Raw genomic sequence first — 19,654 nt, forward strand, 5'->3', positions numbered from 1 at the left:
TGGGGGTGAGCAGTATTTAATGTTTGAGACGGACAAACAAAGAATCTAGTCTCCCCCCGCAACAAACTGTTGCTGCCGCATCGCTCTAGAATGTAAATGCATTGGGGGCTTCCACTTGGAAGCGATGGCAAAGCTGACCGCAGGGATCATATTAATAAGGAGCGGTGCCACCGTTGAGCAGCGGCACACCTTCAAGGTGTTGTGCTGTAGCAAACAGGAACAGTGCACGCTATTAATGATGTGTTGCCCTCAGGGCAGGCATAAGTTTAGGGACGGAATGGCTGCTTGAAGCAGCCGCTCCATCTTTCACTGTGCAGCCGGCATCCGCCTGCACTTCAAAGGTGGGAGCAGAGATTTCATCTGCAGGTGTATGCAATGAGTGACTGCATCCCAACTGCTGGGGAATATCTGGTGGATCCTTGGGATCTCCTTTTGCCCACCAGAGTGATGCCCTCAGGGGTACAATAACTGTGGGTCACCTGTTTGAGGTGCACAGTCAGTGCACCTCCTGGCGGTGTCTTTGACTCTGCACAGGCAAAGTGTTTATCTAATTTGCATGGGGACACGCCCTATGCAAGTGAGGTAGCGCCCTCTCAAAATACCGTTGGTGCTGTATGTGAGCTAGCAATATCTAAATTACAGAAGGGGCTGCAAGAGCATCTGTGACCCCTTCTGCAATACAAATGTGGTGGAGACGCACATAACAGCACACAAGCCCATTGCACTCCCAGGGGACTGCTGTAAGACGGGCCCAGGTCTACTGGAAGTAGCACATGAAACAAGTGAGTCAATAAGGCTGTGGGAATGAATAGAGAGAACTAAATAATTGCATCCCATAAAAGGCAGCCCAATCATGAAGAAAAAGGTTCAAGTGATAAACAATACAAGAGTTCTCATACTTCAGTAATATCCTCCGCTACCATACTAAGCAATCTAGCACAACAACAATGAAGGCCGGTAAAAACGCCTAGTCTAACAACACACCAAATGAATGAAATAGGAATGCAAGAAAGTAAACAAAAAATTATAAATATATTATGAATGTATGACGTTACAACGCATACATTCACAAAGCAGTATTTTACATCGCGTTCGTTACAACGCAAGTCGTTACAACGACTTTCGCTGGAGGGCGCTGGCCTTAGGAATAGTATGATTTACTATTCCAACTCCAGCCTACGTTACAGTAAGGAAGATGTTGGAATAGTAAATCATCCTATTCCTTAGCTTAGAGCACCATCCAGAGCAAGTAGTTGTAACGACTTGCGCTGTAATGCCCACGATGTACACATACCGCGGTGTAACGACCGCGTTGTGAAGGTCGTTCTCCATATATTATACAGTAAAATGTTAGCATAAGGAAATTAAAAATACATATATATTAAAGTGGCAACAGTAAATTTCCAAAATTTCCCCCCAAAATAGCGAGTTTAAAATACAGGACAGAAGAAGCAACCATCTCATTTATTTAAAATTAGATTCATGTGCACAATCTTGAAATTTGATTTTGGGAGGCACATTTATCACTAAATGATCTCCCTTATCTTTAACCACAATATTCACTTAAAAATATTAAAAGATATTAAAGTATAGCCTTACTCCCAATACAAAGAAGCCAAAATACATATTTAGAACCCGTTTGAAGCACAAACAGGTCTACATTTCGCTTACAAGCAGCTGATAAAGTCCAATACATGGGCTGTTGACTGAACATTAGATTCAGCTTTCACTGTTCTAACCGTGCTTTGCACCCTTATATCTTCATAATAATTTACAATAACTAATATTGTGATTAATTATGAAAAGCGCATTAATAGTTACACTATTCCTCAAAGTCTCCCCAATCAATGTATTTGACAATATGATCACTTCTTTCATACCCTATGAATCTCAATCTTTCTTTATGCAAGCAACCACACTTTTATAATGAATGAAATGAAAATCGTTTTTATTAAGCGCTAGCAGCTGCCCTGAGGCGTCCAGGCGCTAAAAACTACCATCAGTGCTTAGAAAAAAGAAGAGGGGTGAGGCAGCACTATCGATTAAAAAGAAAGGTTTTAAGCTTCTTGTGAAAGCTCAAAAGGTTAGAGTCTGCTCTAAGATGAAGTGGTAAGGTGTTCCATATTTTCGGGGCTTTATATGCGAAGGAACGACCTCCGGCCCTCGCTCTGTGAATCCTTGGGATCTGGGCTAGGAAGGCGTGTGAAGATCGGAGATCTTTGGTGGGTTCGTATGGCGATACCAAGGAGTGGTTGATCTCTGGGCCTGATTTCCAGTAGGCCTGATGTGCAATGCACAGAGACTTAAACTTAACTCTCTCCCTAATGGGGAGCCAATGCAATGCTCTTATGCCAGGTTGTATTGAGGTTCTTCGTGGGGTGCCAAGTAAGGTGCGAGCTGCACAATTCTGAGTACGTTGTAGTTTTTGTAGGGTGTACTTCGGCGCCCCAAGGTACAGAGCACTGTTAAAATCTAGGCGAGATTGAATTAAGCCCTGAATGACTATCTATCTGGCCTCAAACGGGAGAAGTGGAAGGATTTTTTTTACCATCCTTAGGAGGCCAAAACAGGTCGCAGAGACTTTGGTTGCCTGCATGTCGAAGGTCAACGATTTATCTATCCACACCCCCAGGCTTTTGATGTTATCTCTAGGGGTGGGGGCTGTGCCCATGCTCAGAGGCCATGACAACTCCAAGGTGGAGAGAGTTGGAGGGCCTAGAAGCATTAGCTCGGTTTTATCTTCGTTGAGCTTCAGACATGATTTAGTCATCCAGCTCTTGACATGCTCGAGACAAGTTGTTAAGTTGGACTGCGGTAATGGGTTATTCCTTTGTGCGAGAGAGACCACTAGCTGGATATCATCCGTATAGGTGACAATGTTAATACCATGCGGACGTACTATTCCAGCCAGCGGTCTCATGTAGGCATTAAAGAGCGTAGGGCTCAATGAAGAGCCCTGCGGAACCCCACATCCCAGAGGCTTACTCGAAGAGACCGATGTGCCTTCAAAGACCTGGAAGGTTTGGTCTGATAGAAAAAACCTGAACCATTCCAGGGCTTCTCCCGAGATTCCCATATCGAGGAGGCGGTCCAGGAGTATTTTATCGTTGACCGTATCAAAGGCGGCGCTCAGATCAAGGAGGATCACTGCCACTGACCCTCCCTGATCGAGTATTCGCCTAGTCTCTTCTGTCACTGCCAACAAGGCTGTCTCCGTGCCGTGTTTTGGGCAGAAGCCAGTCTGGGAGGTGTCGAGCAGATGGTTGTGCTCGAAGAACTGAGTTACGCTGATGTTGATGTGTTTCTCTAAGATCTTGGTAGCCCAGGGAAGCAGTGATATCGGGCGATCGTTGTTAAAATTCGTTGGATCGAGGGTAGGTTTTTTTAACAATGCTCAAACCATGGCGTGTTTCCAGGACTGTGGGACTATCCTACTCGTGATGGAAGAATTCAACAGCTCCATTAAATTGGGAAGAATGGTTTTATTGACTTGGGTCAGCATCTCAGGGGGGGCAGGGTCACAGGGTGAGCCTGATTTGATTTGATTTATTAAGGTCTCAAGGGTGTCAAGGTGCAGCAATGGGAAATGGTCCAGAGATTTATGATGGCGGGAGACCTCTGATGTAATTGGTGGATTGGGTTTTTGCGGGGCCAAATCTGTTTCTGGGTCGGAGAAGGAAAGATAAATTGTATTTACTTTTAGAAAGAAGGCGTTGGCCAATTCCTCACATCGAAAGGATGAATTGTCATTGCCGGATGATGGTGATGGCAGCCTGGTCAGGGTTTTCACAATCTGATAGATTTCTTTGGGCTTGGATTTGGCCAATTTACATCTTCACATCTTCACATCTTTAACATCTGCTGTTGCTGTCTATCTTGAATGTCCTCTTTACTGTAAACTATCACCCATCATAGTGAGTATACCCTCAGCATCCCTGATGTGCTTTTCTAAAGTATCCTTGTTGTCTGTGGAAGTTCTAGACTACCAGGCTTATGTTCCAGGCACAGGATTCCATCACATGGACATTCATGAATGTATCTGATCATTCGAGTTGGTCTCTGAAGAGCCAATTACGATATAGCTTTCATCTCCTGAATGTTCAGATATTTTTAGAGTTGACAAACATACTTGAGATCCAAAGGCAGGTCCCCATGCTTGCAAAGCTGAGCATTTGTGTCATAGGCTCTACTGCCTTGAGTAGCTGAAGGCTCTCTGCGCTAGCCCCATGTGTTCAGGGCTGGGTGCTAGCGAAGGTAAGATTTTGAATGATTGGCCAAGGGAGCTGTTGCAAATACAAATCATTTTGGTGAGCTTGTGAAGCAAGTGTTGTTGGGAAGGAAGTGAGAATGAAAAGAAGGTAAGTAGGACGGGAAAATCTAATTGCTCCTATGGCACACACTGACAGCCCCTCTTAGCATGTTGCCATTTTCAAGCATCTGCAGACAAGTCAGGTATAGTTGAAATTGTCATGTCTTAAAGAAGCATTTGTGGATCTAGGCCTCTGGCAGTTTGTGGTATGGTAGAGATTCAATCATATGCACAATGTATGACAGTGAGAACCAGCCATCATGCACTGCAATGATGATGGAAGATGCCACTGCACAAGCCCCTAAAATGACACTTTGCATCTTTACTGATGCAATCAACAAACATAGTGGTGCTGATCGGTTTAAATGTTAAAATAATGGTCTTAATACGTCGATCCACTATTCCTGGGTGATTTGTGGTACCTTTCTGCAGGATCTTGATGGCACAGAAAAATGTCATCGTCAGAGAGGGGTTGAGAGCAAATCTTGAAAACAGAGACATAGGGGGTAGAAACAGGGTGAAGGAGTGACCTGCGAAGGTTGCCCATTTAACACTATGACTTCAAAGCTGCTTACAATAACTGTATGTCAGTGCAGAATGTCAAAAATTGCACTCTGAATACTTGTGGAATTATTTGATGACTTTAACCCCTATTTTTACGTATTGGCATTTGTACCACTGAAGAGAATAGTTTGGGAAATTTAAACTATCACCCTGTAGCCAATGGACTTACTATCTACTTTTCTTTATGTCATATTAAAAAATAAGTCAAAAAATCTTGAAATCGATAAATAAGGCAATTACTAAACAAATTACTCAGTAAGACTGTATCTGACACTTTTAGAAATGCAATTAGTTGTGACAATATTCTTTAGAAAAGGTAGCTTTGAAAAATACATTTACTAAATAGCACTTGGCGAATGTAAGGCAGTTCTAAACATTCTCACTGCAAAGTAGCAGTGTTGTATTGTCATTTTGTAAAAGAGGATCATATTAGCCTCATCTTTGCATGTGAATTGATTACACCATAACATATTTTAATCAAATTATAGCATACAAGTGTGTATTATGCGGCAAGAAAGGTGGCTAGATCGCATTTGGGTACCCACGCAATAATGGTGTAACACCTGCTATCACTGGCTTGCCCTTTTGTGACCCCGACAATTCCTGATCTCCTGGTCTCAGGCAGCAACAGGAACATAAAGTAAACAAGACATGGTCGTGGTTACTTTGTGTAACTTATGCTCCTTGCCATTTGCCCTCAGCCACGCGCCTACTGAGGGTAAACCATCTAATGTCATCAGAGTTCAAAAGCTGCATTGTGTCGCTTCCACTAGCCCTGCCATTTAGGCGATGCAACCTCCGGGTATTGAACAGGAAATAACGTGGTTTTGCTGATTTTTCAGTCTGTCAATTTAATCCTCAAAATAGTTTCAGTTGACTTGTTAAGAGGTTTGATACTATTGTGTCTCAGACACCAGCCACCTGATTATGTGAAGTATATGGTGGAAAGCCTCTCGGCCTGGTCTACGTGAGGTTTAATGCAACCCCTAAAAGAAAATACACAGAGCATGCAGACGAGCAAAAGATTTTAAATCTGAAATACTGATATACGTTCAATTCTGATAGCTCCATTACTGTTTTGACAGGCCAAAATGATAAGCTCCAACTAGCCCCACCAAAGTCGGTTTTATTGAGCAAGGAAATTCAGTCTAAAATAGCATTTATGTTTATATTTGTAGCCGAAACTATATAAACTCAGTCATGGTTGCTAATATCCTAGACACGTGTTCACCAATTTGTTTGTGCAATAGGATTTGAGAATTTTATCATTTAAAATTTATAATTTAAAAAGAAAATGCAAAAGTAAAGTATTCTACTATGCCTCTTGCATATGAAGTCTTATATGTATTTAGATTTATCATACGGTCGGTGCTTGAAATTGCTTTTTTTTATTTACACTTATTTTCGCAATGGAGGTAAATTGCATATTTATTTTCAGCAGATGACATTTCTAGGAGGTGCATATCCTTATACGCCTATGCTTAGGAGGTGTATATCCTTATATGTCTGTGCTTAGGAGGTGCATATCATTATCGGTCTGTGCTTAGGAGGTGCATATCCTTATAGGTCTATGCTTAGGAGGTGCATATCCTTATACGCCTATGCTTAGGAGGTGTATATCCTTATATGTCTGTGCTTAGGAGGTGCATATCATTATCGGTCTGTGCTTAGGAGGTGCATATCCTTATAGGTCTATGCTTAGGAGGTGCATATCCTTATACGCCTATGCTTAGGAGGTGTATATCCTTATATGTCTGTGCTTAGGAGGTGCATATCATTATCGGTCTGTGCTTAGGAGGTGCATATCCTTATAAGACTGTGATTAGGAGGTGCACATCCTTATACGTCTATGCTTAGGAGGTTCATATCCTTATACATCTATGCTTAAGAGGTTCATATCCTTATATGTCTATGCTTAGGAGGTGCATATCCTTATACGTCTATGCTTAGGAGGTTCATATCCTTATACATCTATGCTTAAGAGGTTCATATCCTTATACGTCTATGCTTAGGAGGTTCATATCCTTATACATCTATGCTTAGGAGGTGCATATCCTTATATGCCTATACTATTGCAGACCCAACCTGGCCAATGTTGCTTCAATGATCTAACTCAGGGCTAAACATGTTGATTCAGATGGTTCATGAACTTCCATGTGATACATACTTCTAGACTTCAATTGCAGAAAAAAAAAATCACAGTTTAACTTGGCACTCGCCTTATATTTGCTGTTCCTACCTTAGTGTTAATAGCAGCTTTGCCTTTCTTGTATTCTTTATGGCTGGTTTTCTTATCAAGCTTGTTCCAAAGAGCTTTGGCCTTCCAGGTAGTGACCTTTGTCTTAAGTTTAGTATAAAAGTTTCTGTAGTCCAGTGGGTCAAGTTCTAGTTGCCGAGTGAGGATATTAAAGGCTTGAAGAGTTCCTTTGCAGGTTGATGCTTGGACAAAATTCTCAAACAGCTGGCCAGCTTGGCTGGGCTTTCCAACATCATTTTCACCCATGTTCTGCGCAGAAAGTACTGGCTGCACTATGTTTGTGTTGTCGTTAAGCAGCTGGAGCTCACTGGGCCACTAAATATTTGACCGCATGATAAACCTGCAAACAAAAAACAGAGGCAAATGAGTAATGCAATAGCAGTGATCAAAGTAAGTCAGATTACACCAGGAATCCTATGCTACTGATATCAACAACAACACTAATAATACAGCAAATAAGAATAATAATAGTTCCCAAAAGTCCAAGTTTGGTACTTTCTTCCATTCACTTCTGCTTCCTGTGCCACGTTATTCCTTTATTCACACCAACGTCCAAATATTGGTTACAAACTGAAGCCACTGAATTCTGATGGACTATGCAATGAAACTCTTTTTAGTATCTCCGATAGCCATTTAATTTTTGGAACATATATTACAGGCCGTCCTATTTTCACTTATCTACATTGACGTTCCTCAAAAACTGATTTCCCCAAGATAAACTTTGCAGAAGTGAGTGTGACAACCAGTGTGAATTGTTCCTTTATTCCAGATCTTGAAGCCACAGGACATCAGTTTACAAGTAGATTAAACTCTTATTTCTGTAGGTGATACTCCAGTCCCCACTCTGCAATATTATTTGGTGAACCTAACTATCAATGCACTCGAATTGCAAGTGGCATGCACTATCTAATCGATTCATCATTATCCGAAATAGACTTATCATGGAATAGGCCAGTACCAATGGCTTGTCTTAACTACATCAACAGACCACCATAGTATTAGTTACAGAACTTCCTACTGCAATGGCATAACTATAATACAAATTAAAGACTGTTGCATGTGTGTGTCAAGTCCATACACATTTTTTTATGATAGCCAGAGACTCTATAAAGATTAACTGCATATACATTTATCTAATGTATAGATCTTCAATACATAGCATGCAGCCATCCTCTGTGGATCTACGTTGGGCTAGTGTCACATTTTTGTTTTACAGATTTTTCCCGATTGGTAGCCACGGGAATTAAGAGGATATGTCTGTAGAAAGACAGGGGAATTTTTTTTTCATCTATCAAATGACAGTCTCAGACTAATAGTAACTATTTCCATCTGTAGCTTATCCAAACCATAGTCCCATCCACAAGTCATACCAACATTTTCGGCATGTACTTAAAAGTAGTACACTGTTGTAAATTTCATCACAATTTCCATAAATAGCAGACTTGAAGAACACCATACATCTAGCAAATTAGAAATGACACACTTGCTTTGTTTAAAATGGATGGAAAGAAAATGCGGAATAATGAGGCACTATATTTTCACAACTATTCAGCTCTGAAAAGCAGTAAACTCACCCTCGGGTATGAAGCCTACACAGTCCCCGCTTTGGCTTTTTGCACAGTTTAGCAGCGTAGTCTGTTGGATGCCTATGGACAATCTGCTTGTCCATTCACACTGTGAGTGATAATTTACCACATCAGACACTACGCCTTTGTGAGGCATGATGAACCCGACTGAGATAGTTTCCCCCACTATGCAGCCTGGTGACTCCAAGCCACTCTCCATAACTTCCATTCCGCCTGCTTAGTACCTGGCCTCACCCAGAAAAGATGGAGCAAGGTTTCATAAGTACAGAAACTTGCTCGTATTCATCCTCTCGAAATAACATGCGACCTAATAACCAACATGTTTTGTAATTACTAAACACAGCACTACACAACATTTCTAGTATCTAGGGGAAGCTTTCCTATGTGCTTTTACTAACAGTAACCTGAGTGTCATAATATGGCCGCCGAAAACGCTGGAATCTTTCTACGCATGCGTCTGCTACATCTACCTAGAGTGGCGTATCTTTGCTTTTGGTGGGAACTCTTTGAAGCTGCACACTAGTGCCAAGATGGCCGCTTCATGCTTCACATACTAATGCACATGCTCCTGCTCAAACTAAAACTTGTATGTTCTGCTTAACTATTAATGCTATAGTTAAAATAAAGTAATAGGGTTAGGGTAGAAATAAGTGGCATACAGGGCATTCATTTATTTTTGTATTCTAATGTGTCTCTCTTTGACTTCATTGATAGCTCGTATTTGGCCGTGAAGGGTGTTGCAAACTCCATTTTGAAAAGGCAGGGTCTGAGCAGATGACAGAAAACCTTGAAGCCACTGACATTGACAAGTATCCAAAGTCTTAACTTACTCGCAATATTCCTGGGAACCTGACCGTGTGACCCCAGGAGAGGAAGAAACTGAAGGATTTTGAATACATTGTATATGAATTGAAACTAATATTGCTGAGTGGAATAAAATCATGGGAAAGTAAATTATGGGTGGGAACATTGACCAACTATATCGAATGGAAATTATCTCATAATGGTATGGTGTGATGACCAGTCCTCGTCTTTCTGACCAATCAAATGAAGGGACCACATAGAATTTGCAACATTAGGGGGGTGGTACACACTCTGAAAATGGTATAACTAAGGTAGGCTTAGTCAGTTAGATTGTTCGACTCGTCACAGACCTGTCACTGACCCAACGCATGCTGAAGGAGAATCGAGAGCAGAGTGCAAGTCGAGCACTCTGACAGAAGAATCGAGACTTTTACTGAGGGAGAAGAATCGATCTACCCAGTCGGGGTCCAAGAGTAGCCGTAGAAAGGGGTGAGACGCTGGCGTTGCACTTAGCAGAGGTTGCCCGTCTAGTCCTGCACCTGTCCCGTTGGCACCTGATTAGTCGGGAGCCCTTTCTTGTCCCAGCCAGTGGCCAGGCTTGGTCCTCGCACCATTGTAGGTAAATATAATCTGTGTGGTATGTCCTCCCTGTTTCACCCTTCCCAGGTACCAATGTCTAAAGGCATTTTCTTAAAATCCTGCAAGATTTAGGTTTTAATCATTGTTTTCTTACTTGCAGTCCCTAATGTCACTACTGTGGCACCTGACTCACAAAATAATGCATAGATAAAATGTCTAAAACTTTTCTGAGTCTGTGGTCATTTTCCATTAAGGTAAATGTTATTATTCTCTACCTATTATTCTAACTCCCTTGATCCTTAGATTTAGGACTTCGAGCACAAGTTACCAGGATTGGTAAGTCATGGTGTACAGGTATATGTCCTAAAGGAAAATAAAAATTCTGATAGGCAGGAAGTTAAATTGGATTACCGGTTCAATGTGTGAATGTGTATGGGCCCAGGTGAGTATGGTAAACTGAGCTGTTAATCCTGCACCACCAGAAACAATCAGTTGCAGCAATAGGTAGAAATAAATGTTTCACAATTGGTATACAGATATGGAAAACGCGTACAGGTTTACTTGCAAATTAACAATACTATGTCATGAATTTGTATTTATCGCACTTGATACGTCATGCCAAGGGGGGGGGGGGGGATAAGGGGGGGATCTTCTGGAATAAATTAGACCTGGAAGAGATTCACAGAAAAAGATATAAATTGATCAGAAACAACTGTAAGCTTTGTATAAGATATGTCCATCTTATATCAAAGTTTAGTTGCACTATTCAAGCACAGGAAACCAGGCCCGTTCTATGGTACAGTGGTTCTAGGTTGCCTAGGAATCCACAGAGGAGGGGCACCACACTACCCTTAATCCCATCAGATATCAGTCTTTTACTATGCGAGTGGATGTCAAAATGATCATTGAGGGTCATCAAGACATAAACCCTTGCAGAAGTCTAGCAGGCAGCCTTCAGGGGCAGCACCTGCAGATCTGGAAATAATTGCCATTGGGAGGAAGCAAGGAATTTTTGCTTGGGGGCAACACGGTGTTTACATATCTTTTCAGTTTAAAGGGTAACATTTAAACCCAAGATCTCACATGTTATTGCATCTCTGGTCCAATACCCCTATGGTGCACAATGACATATGAATGAAGTGATGGGCGGAGGATTGGAGAGCTGTTTGTGGATGTTTGAACAAGTGCTCATGTAATGGAAAACAAATCCAGGCAATCCCTGTTTAGCCACCAAAAATCTAAAATACATTTCCTGACGGTCACTCCCAGGGCTTTCATTTCAGATCCCAGACTCTCCTTCCACGAACACAGTTCAAGGCAAGAACAAAACAGATTTAGTTCCCAAGTAATATTTTCATTTTCACGTCGCCGCCCACTGCAGCTATGAAAAGTGAAATATTTTTTTACTGAAGAATGCTAAACAGCAGTGCAGCCAGTACTGGGCTCCAATCCCAGCCCGGCCTTGTATAATGGGGCAGTGGGAAAGAGGCAAGTGCAGCAGGAGGTCAGTGTTATTAAGGGTGTAGTCGAGCAGACGCAGACAAAACACAATTAAAATTGAAAACCTGCCAAGGGTGCACGGTAAAGTCAACCGCTCCGATGCCCACTTCAGCGAAAATATCCAGGATTCTGAACAGAGGAAGCAAGATTCAATGTGAGCTGCTTTCCACAGAATCTGGGCTCTTGCACAATGCAGCAATTCGTTTGTTTGTCAGGAGTAATGGAGGATTTAAAGGCGAACATTTCAGAGGGAATAAAGTGGGAAAACATTGGACTCCCTGGGCACGCCTGACATGGGGTCTTTCCATTTCGAAACTGAGTGGGCACCAGCTGCCCAACAATTCAGCATTCGTACTCCTCACGTAACCATTAACGAGCCATTGTTTGTCTGCCTTCAAACTCAAATTACATTTTGCTTACATGCAATGAAATATATTGCCCGCCCGAATCCAAAGTGTAAGCTTGAAAGGAGTTTTCCATAACTTTGCGAATGATTCACAGTACAATGAACAGCAAATTTAACATTGACCAGAAGCGAAATTTGAATGGTGTACCGAGCAAGTCTTAATCTCACTGTGCCATCAAAAAATATATATAATATATATACACACATGTATATATATATATATATATATATATATATATATATATATATATATATATATATATATATATATATATATATATATATATACATATATACACATACATATATATATATATACACATATACATATATATACACCTTGAGTGATGTAACTAGTACTCCTGTAAAGCACTCCAATACCTTCGGGTCGAGTTCACGGTATAAAAAAAAAAAAAATCCGTGACCAAACCACACTCGCAACAAAGCTCGTTTCCACTTGCCTCTTCTCCTGTGGCAGTTCTCTCTCTTATCTGCCTAGGACTTATTTCAGATGAAGAAAGATGAAGTACTACACTCCATCCACACATCATATTTGTTTCCTTCCAAATCCATTTTTTATTGCTGAGTTGCCGGCCCACCCACGCATACAACTGCATTACACTACCCCGCTCCCCGAACCACAATCCATTTCTTGCATAACAAACCAAAAATTCTAAAAGAAAAAGCAGAACTACAAAAAAATGGCAGTTTATGAATTAGTCACAAAATAAGGGACATCTGCTCATCCATTTCTGTGTGAACCTTGGTAGAACAATGTGCATGTTAACCAGTTTTCTCTAAAATTGTGGTCTGGAGTTCGGAACACACAGAGGCTTGTTAATATGATCAGAGTGATCATAGGGGTGGGACAAGAGGTATATACCAGTTGTTACTGAGGAATAATGGCGGTGACACACCCTCGCCCCCAACACCTTATTATAAGACTGAATGACTGCAGGATGAGAGTGGACTCCTGGTGCTGAATTCACTAAACAGAGACCAAGAATAATCAATGCAAGGTTTACTCCCATGAAGGAGTAAATCTCAAAAAGATATGATGGTCCAGAAAAGGTGCAAATGATCGACATATTCTTGCACTCGTGCGTTGCTCACCTTCTGCGCCTAGGCCAGGCATTGAAAATGTGCAACCAGGAAGAACCTACTATGGATATTTAAGTTTTTGCATTTCCCAAGAGAGGAAACCTTCCTCCTGTGGTGTATCCTAATTCTTTCTCATGGTACTTCTGCAATGGCAATACTGGGGGGGGAGCAGCCCTGAATCATATAAGCACAAGCTCCCAATTGCATTCTGGTAATAACAATTCCTAATATGTTCAGTGACTCACATGAAATGGAGCTCTCGCCATCTTTTGGCACCACCAGTGCGGTTATTTTGGTGCATTCCTGGAGACGTGTTTCTGGGTTACTGCCCATCTTCACCTGAAGTAGAGGTTCAGATTCGGGGTGCTTGGTGTGCCACTTTTATTTCATCAGGTCAAGTACCACCCCAAAGCACGCAGTTGCATGCCACGACCTATCCTCCTAATCACTCCTTGAGGAGCATTAACAATATTAAGGGGGAAAAGGGGCAATGGGCACGCTGCTGGCACATCAGCATTAGTTCCCTATTGCCGTAGGTAATTGCACAAGGACAAGTTTAATGCTCAGGACAAACAAACATGACTGCAGGCAAACCATACATTAGCTATTGACACATTTCTACGGACATTGTGCAGCATGCACAACTCAACTTACACAAAGATCTGCTGGTATTGTCAGTGAATCGGTTTCACATGCACATTTTGTGATCATTGGAGAAGCACATATGACAATTTTGGAAATTGGCCCAAAATGCCAAAAATCAAACCCTCACCAGCAGCAATAGCAACAAATAAACCAGACAAGGATAAACTCAGTGTTTGACAAACAGCGGATAGAGCCTCATGGCGCAGCTAAGTGGAGTAAACAAGTATAGCCCGACCAGCATTACCAAGAAGAAAGCTAATTGATTTGATCCTATCTTTACGACAAGCTACAATCTAATTTACAAGGGTAGATGTTTAACATCTTCGACCCGGTCAGAACAAGTCTAATGGTTCATCTATAGAGTTTTCATTTACATATTAGAAACACCAATGCAAACATCAAACATCAGTTAATAGACAAAATCAGGGTGGTTCTATTAGAGTTGATTAAATCGTTTTAGCATACTCAAGACAAACTGCTACTCAAACAAGCCTAGGCCATGCCAATTGGATTCGCCATATTAGTGTATTATGAAAATATGTCCTCAGTGAAGTGCAGATTTGCAAAAGCCCGACCCTGCTGCAGCCATGGTTGGAGGCGCTGAGGAGCAGACAGCAGTTGAGTATCGCACACTGTTTAGGCATATGTGCGCAGATAGAAATCTCTGCTCAGGCCAACCTGTCACAAGATGCAGTACTGATTTAGCCAAAGATAGGCAAATTAACTACACACAAATTTGCATAAATGAGCTACACGCCTATATTTCAACAAAGTATTGATGGTTGTCCATTCTTAAAATAACTATATCTACATTTGCATGAGTACATTTACAATTTGGGAGTATCGCAACAAATTACCAACATGAAAAATGGCCCACAATTAAACACATAGCCTCACATATTTGTCTGCATTGATATTAACACTTAAACACACACTCACTTTTTCTCATTCTCTCTTCATACACACACACACACGAATACATTAAACACACTGACAACAAACGGACACAAGACAAACATGCATACGCACAAACACACAGAAAATGGCAGAATACACTATGCACATGTATTTGGAAAGAAATAGCCAATCGCATGCATTCGGGAGATTTCAATATATCCATATATTGGAAAACTCAGCATATTTAATTTGAGAAATTAACTATGATCTAAAATGGTGTGCTATATTTAGTTTTAAAAGGCCTCTTTTGTGAAGTACACACATTTATTTGGGGACTTACATCTACGTAGTGCAGTTATCCTTATTTGTATGCGACCTCGTGTTAAAGCAAAGCCTTTTAGTTCTTTTCAAATATTTCCTTTAAATGAGGACAAGAACCTTGTATTTCTCTCCCATCGCGAAAAGGGTGCACAACTTGTTTTTGAAACACATATCACCTCATACTCTACCATCTTGTACAGCGAATTGTGCTTTTATAATAAATCGATGTATTGTTGTAAAAATACTCCTTTACAATAAGCCTTTGGCGAATATCCATGAGCAGTTTTTTTCCCAACATACCAGAAGCTCACAAAATATTACTGCATGCCAAGCTTGTTCGTGCCCTTTCCATCTCAGCCCATCACTGACATCAGGCCTGCCCTTCAGCAGAGCTTCATTCCTGCAGGGATGTGGGGTGCACTTGGCACTCCATGCATGCCCCCCAGCGCCCCAGGCTGCTTACTTGCACGGCCTCGGGGCTCGACGTGTCCGAGATGGTATGGACTTCCAGCAGCTGCTTGGCCAGCGAGGAGGCGGCGGCCATGGAGCTCAGCAGGCTCTACGAGTGAAGGCACTGGTTAGAGGATGAGGAAGGGGTGAGGCTCCAAGTGCAACGAGTCTTCTCTGACCACCCATGATGTCTGCAGGCCTCAGGAGCATGGCACGTGGCATTTCCAGGACAGACTTTCCCTCGGGGCAGGTAGAACGCAATGAAGCACTCACCCTGGGATGAAAAGTAAAAGCACTTACCACGCTACTGTGTCACAGTCGGGACACTCACGGCGAGCCAACAGCGCTCACCAGGCGCTGAGCTGAACCAACTAGGGAGAAAATAACAGTGCTTCCATCAAGGATTGTGTAGTCAGGTGGGTGCTGCTTGTGCTTCTCTGCATCCCGTCATCAATTAGGAAGGCCACTGCTTTTTTGCGCATGCGTACAATGCAAGGCATCGCTCGCATGCAACACAAAGAGTGCGAAATACGCCACCAATCACGACGCAAACAAGGATTGAAAATGCAATAGGACTCTGATTTACTGAGCCCTATTGTGGGGGTGGTTGTGACACAAGAAGTTGCAGACTGCGGAAGGGAACGGGGAGAGAGTAAAGGGGCTGATAGCCTCAGAAGTACAAAAATGACCTCAGGGTAGTCAGGAGGTGGGACAAAAAAGCAGAAAACCAATAAAAATGCAGACATTTTTTATAGTAGCCAATCAAAGTTATGCCAGGAAAGTAGGCGGAGCTTGCCTCGCTATGCTATACAGCATCTCTCGTCGAGACAGCGCATGTGCTGCCTAGGCGAAACCTAAAAAGGTCAGTCATGCCAGATAGTAGACAAGAATACAAGGCAAGAATACAGGCTAGGTAGTGTGTGTATGTTATAAGAATGTGCTAAGTATATGTGCGCCTGTGAATGGTGCATTAGATGGAAAATTCTGGGTTCCATTTTTGAGACCCAGGGCTAACTGGAGGAGCATGAGGAGGTAGAGGAATCCCTCCCACGCAGATTTGTAGATTGCTGAATTCCTTTGATCTGGTTGGGACACACTGGAGGAAGGGACAGCCCGCTGTTCAGTGTACTTCAAAGTGTGCCCTGGGCACATCTATGGAAATGAGATGGGGCTGATAGTACATTTATGCCAGAGTACGGCTGAGGCCCTGTGATAACGTTTTGATACACTTATCACTGTGGCTTACATCCAGGTGTGAACCTCTAGCCACTCCCATAGCTTGTTATGTGAGCCTATTAGATTTGGAGTCGCTCCTGCTGTGACAGTTTGTTTTCTGGATGAAGGGCAGGGGAGAGGAGTGTGCACTTCAAAATAAAGCAGACCCCCAACATAAACTTCAAAGACCAAGACTCTTAATGACATTTGGTATCTGGAAAAGCACTATAAGAATTGGAGTTTAAGGCCCCCAAAATTGTCAACTGTCAAGCAGCCAGTTGGGCTGTGCAAGGAGAAGCTCTGAAAGACTTCTGCCTGTGATCTGGTCTGGAGGCCAAGGCCTGCCAGTCTACCAGCTGGGTAAAGGGACATCACACAGGGAATTCAAGACCATCTGCCCCTGGAGCACCAGTGCGTGCCAAGTCCAGTGTGCCCTGTGAGGAAGGGCAGAGCACTGGAGGGAGAGAGGTCCAGTTGCAGATCCTGGCAATTGGAACATTGAAGTGAGGAGTGAGGAGAATGGCTTTTTCAGAGAATTAGTTGTAGCCCTCGTGCAGAAGGAAGTCGGCACCCATGTATGTCAGGGCTCACGCATCTATTGATATCTTATCAAATCCTGAACTATATACAATTTGCACGTGCCAATGTTGTATTACCCTACTGAATATAATATTAAATTATTCTGAACCGAAATGCACCTGGTATCTTAGCTGCAGCCATAATAATAGTGAATTAGAGTTATTGCAACATTTATTTTATCTAGAGCTCTACTAGGGGCGAAAAACAAAGAGGAATGGCGACAGAGCGCTTTCTTAAAACAACAGCAACTATCCACGTAACACACAGTACACACTAGGATGACAAAAACGAATCTCGAGAGTAGGTAATTCTAGACAAGTCCACCCCCAAATATTGTGTTTACCCTTATTAGCCTGTTAAGTTGCACCAGGGCTGCAGAAATGGCTGTAATTATCGATCTTCATCATGAACTGTACCAAATGAGCATTCATGCACACAGTAGTACATACAAAAAACTCCATACTACCGAAATACAAGAATCCAGTTTTATCAGCACCAGAGCAACTTCCGATTTACATAAATGTGCCCAAAAGGTCATGTTAGTAGAATGTTTTCTTACCACTGTTTTAGCACTATTAAGATTGAACATCACATTGATGTATTGTGTTTCAAATTAAGCACCAATATAAGGGTATAGATCCCTGGAAAATATGCGAAATGGACGAAAAGTTTAGTCATTAACATATATCGTCAGCGTTCACCTATTTTCTCATTATGGAATTTCTTGAAAAATAAGAGGCAAAATCTATTATTTGGGTTATATAGTCCTATGTAAAGCTCACAATGTATATTAAAGAAAATGTTTTTATTACTGGAAATTTGGATGAGTGTTCCACATTCCTGTCTTCTAGAAAAAAGAAAAGAAGGTTAGTTCTCTGGTGGCCGAAGCTAGCTCACAGCCATCTGTATTTAAAAATATGAAAGTGGGGGTTGGTTGTAAACCATTGAAATAACAGCCAGGCAGGTCTGTTTTAAATAGCATTTCAAGAGAAATGTGTAATCACGTTTTTACCTGATTATAAGTCGAGCAAAAACCAAGGTGGTCAGCTACAACTAACCAGTAATTAACTGCAGTAATGGCTGGCTTTGAGCGTTGCATTTCAATGCTATATTTAACATTTGTAACAGAGGTGATGATTTTGTCAACTAGACTTCAAGAGCCATTCAGTGGCAGTGCGCCTGTCCTGTGTTAAAGACAGATAATGTTTCAGTCCGACTAAAGTAGTACAGAAGAAAGGGAGCTTTAATAGGGAAGAAATCATCTGTCCTCGCTTTGCTACGGTTTTCTGCCTCCGCTTTCTCATTTCTAATGTTTTGCAAATACTTTCTTTTAATCTTTCTCCTTAAACCAACAGATGTTCTTTAATCTAAAGAGCATCTTCTCTACTCATAATAACATTTCATACTTTCAGAGAATTTCTTGGGATTTAAAAAGTTCATCTTTCCCACTCCAATTGGCCAGGCTAAAAAAAATTGCAGAAGCCGGTATAATACCCTCTTGAGGGAGGAAATCAAATGTTAATAGCCGTGTATGACGTCCCTTTAATAGACCATAAAGTGAGTATACTAAAGCTTTATTCCATTTACAGAAACTGACTTTACTATATCCATGCGTCTGTGCGCTAAAAAAAATAGAGCGGAAAACACAGATGTAACTCCTCAGAATTTCTGGATGAATACAAATGAACCCTGTGGCCCGTGGAAGTATACTCTTTGCTCTTCTCTACATTCTTGTAAGTCACCTCTTCATAAGAGACAAGTGTCATTGGTGGAATAAATACAAGTCTATACAATGATACATTTTTTACGTGCCAGAAGATGAGGGCATGCATATATGTGTCTATGCAGAATTTCTATAGCACGAACTTAGCAAAAAGGCAGCAGAGCACTAAACATGGTCAAAGATAAGCATATGGTTAACGAGTAATAGTAATAGTGGAGGTAGTTTGTTGAAAGTTATTGCATTTTGATGTAATATTGTTTAGAGACATGCACTTTCAGCTCCTTCTCAAATTGGAGCTGCATTGGGACAGTCCTGGTGGATATTATTCTAGATCCTGGGTGTCTAGATGAAAAAAAAACTGTTGCATTGTGTATTTTCATTTTTACACTTCTTTCTCTACCGTCTGTTAGTGTCCTGGCCGTAGGACCATCGAGAACCAGAGTTGGTGATCTTGACTCCCATGGGAAAAGATCACAGTAAAAATTACAGTTGGTGATTTAAATTCTGCAAGATGATCTTTGGAGATATAATCATGTGCCTATGCTGTACATCTAAATGGAGAGCAGATTGTTTGTCATAAGACTTGTTTAAAGAAAATCCCAGAGAAAGGAATATAAGCATGTTTGCAATATATACATACAGTATATTCATATTTACATTGATATACGTGATATATCCCTTTTATACGAAAATGTGCTACAGATAGAAGGATAGATAC

At 41.6% G+C, this 19,654-nt stretch overlaps 1 protein-coding gene across 6 annotated transcripts in view; it reads right to left on the reverse strand.

The window, feature by feature from the left end:
* Positions 1-19,654, reverse strand: part of MICAL2 (microtubule associated monooxygenase, calponin and LIM domain containing 2) — a 906,862-nt gene that overhangs the window by 803,169 nt on the left and 84,039 nt on the right. For all 6 annotated transcript variants that reach the window (XM_086955940.1, XM_086955941.1, XM_086955938.1 and 3 more), the window contains exon 2: positions 7,113-7,470. In XM_086955940.1, the coding sequence (XP_086812066.1) occupies positions 7,113-7,376 (264 nt within the window). In that variant the 5' untranslated portion in view covers positions 7,377-7,470. The remainder of the gene's footprint in view (positions 1-7,112; positions 7,471-19,654) is intronic.

Source organism: Lissotriton vulgaris, chromosome 2_1 (assembly GCF_964263255.1).
Source record: "Lissotriton vulgaris chromosome 2_1, aLisVul1.2, whole genome shotgun sequence".
NCBI lineage: Eukaryota > Metazoa > Chordata > Amphibia > Caudata > Salamandridae > Lissotriton > Lissotriton vulgaris.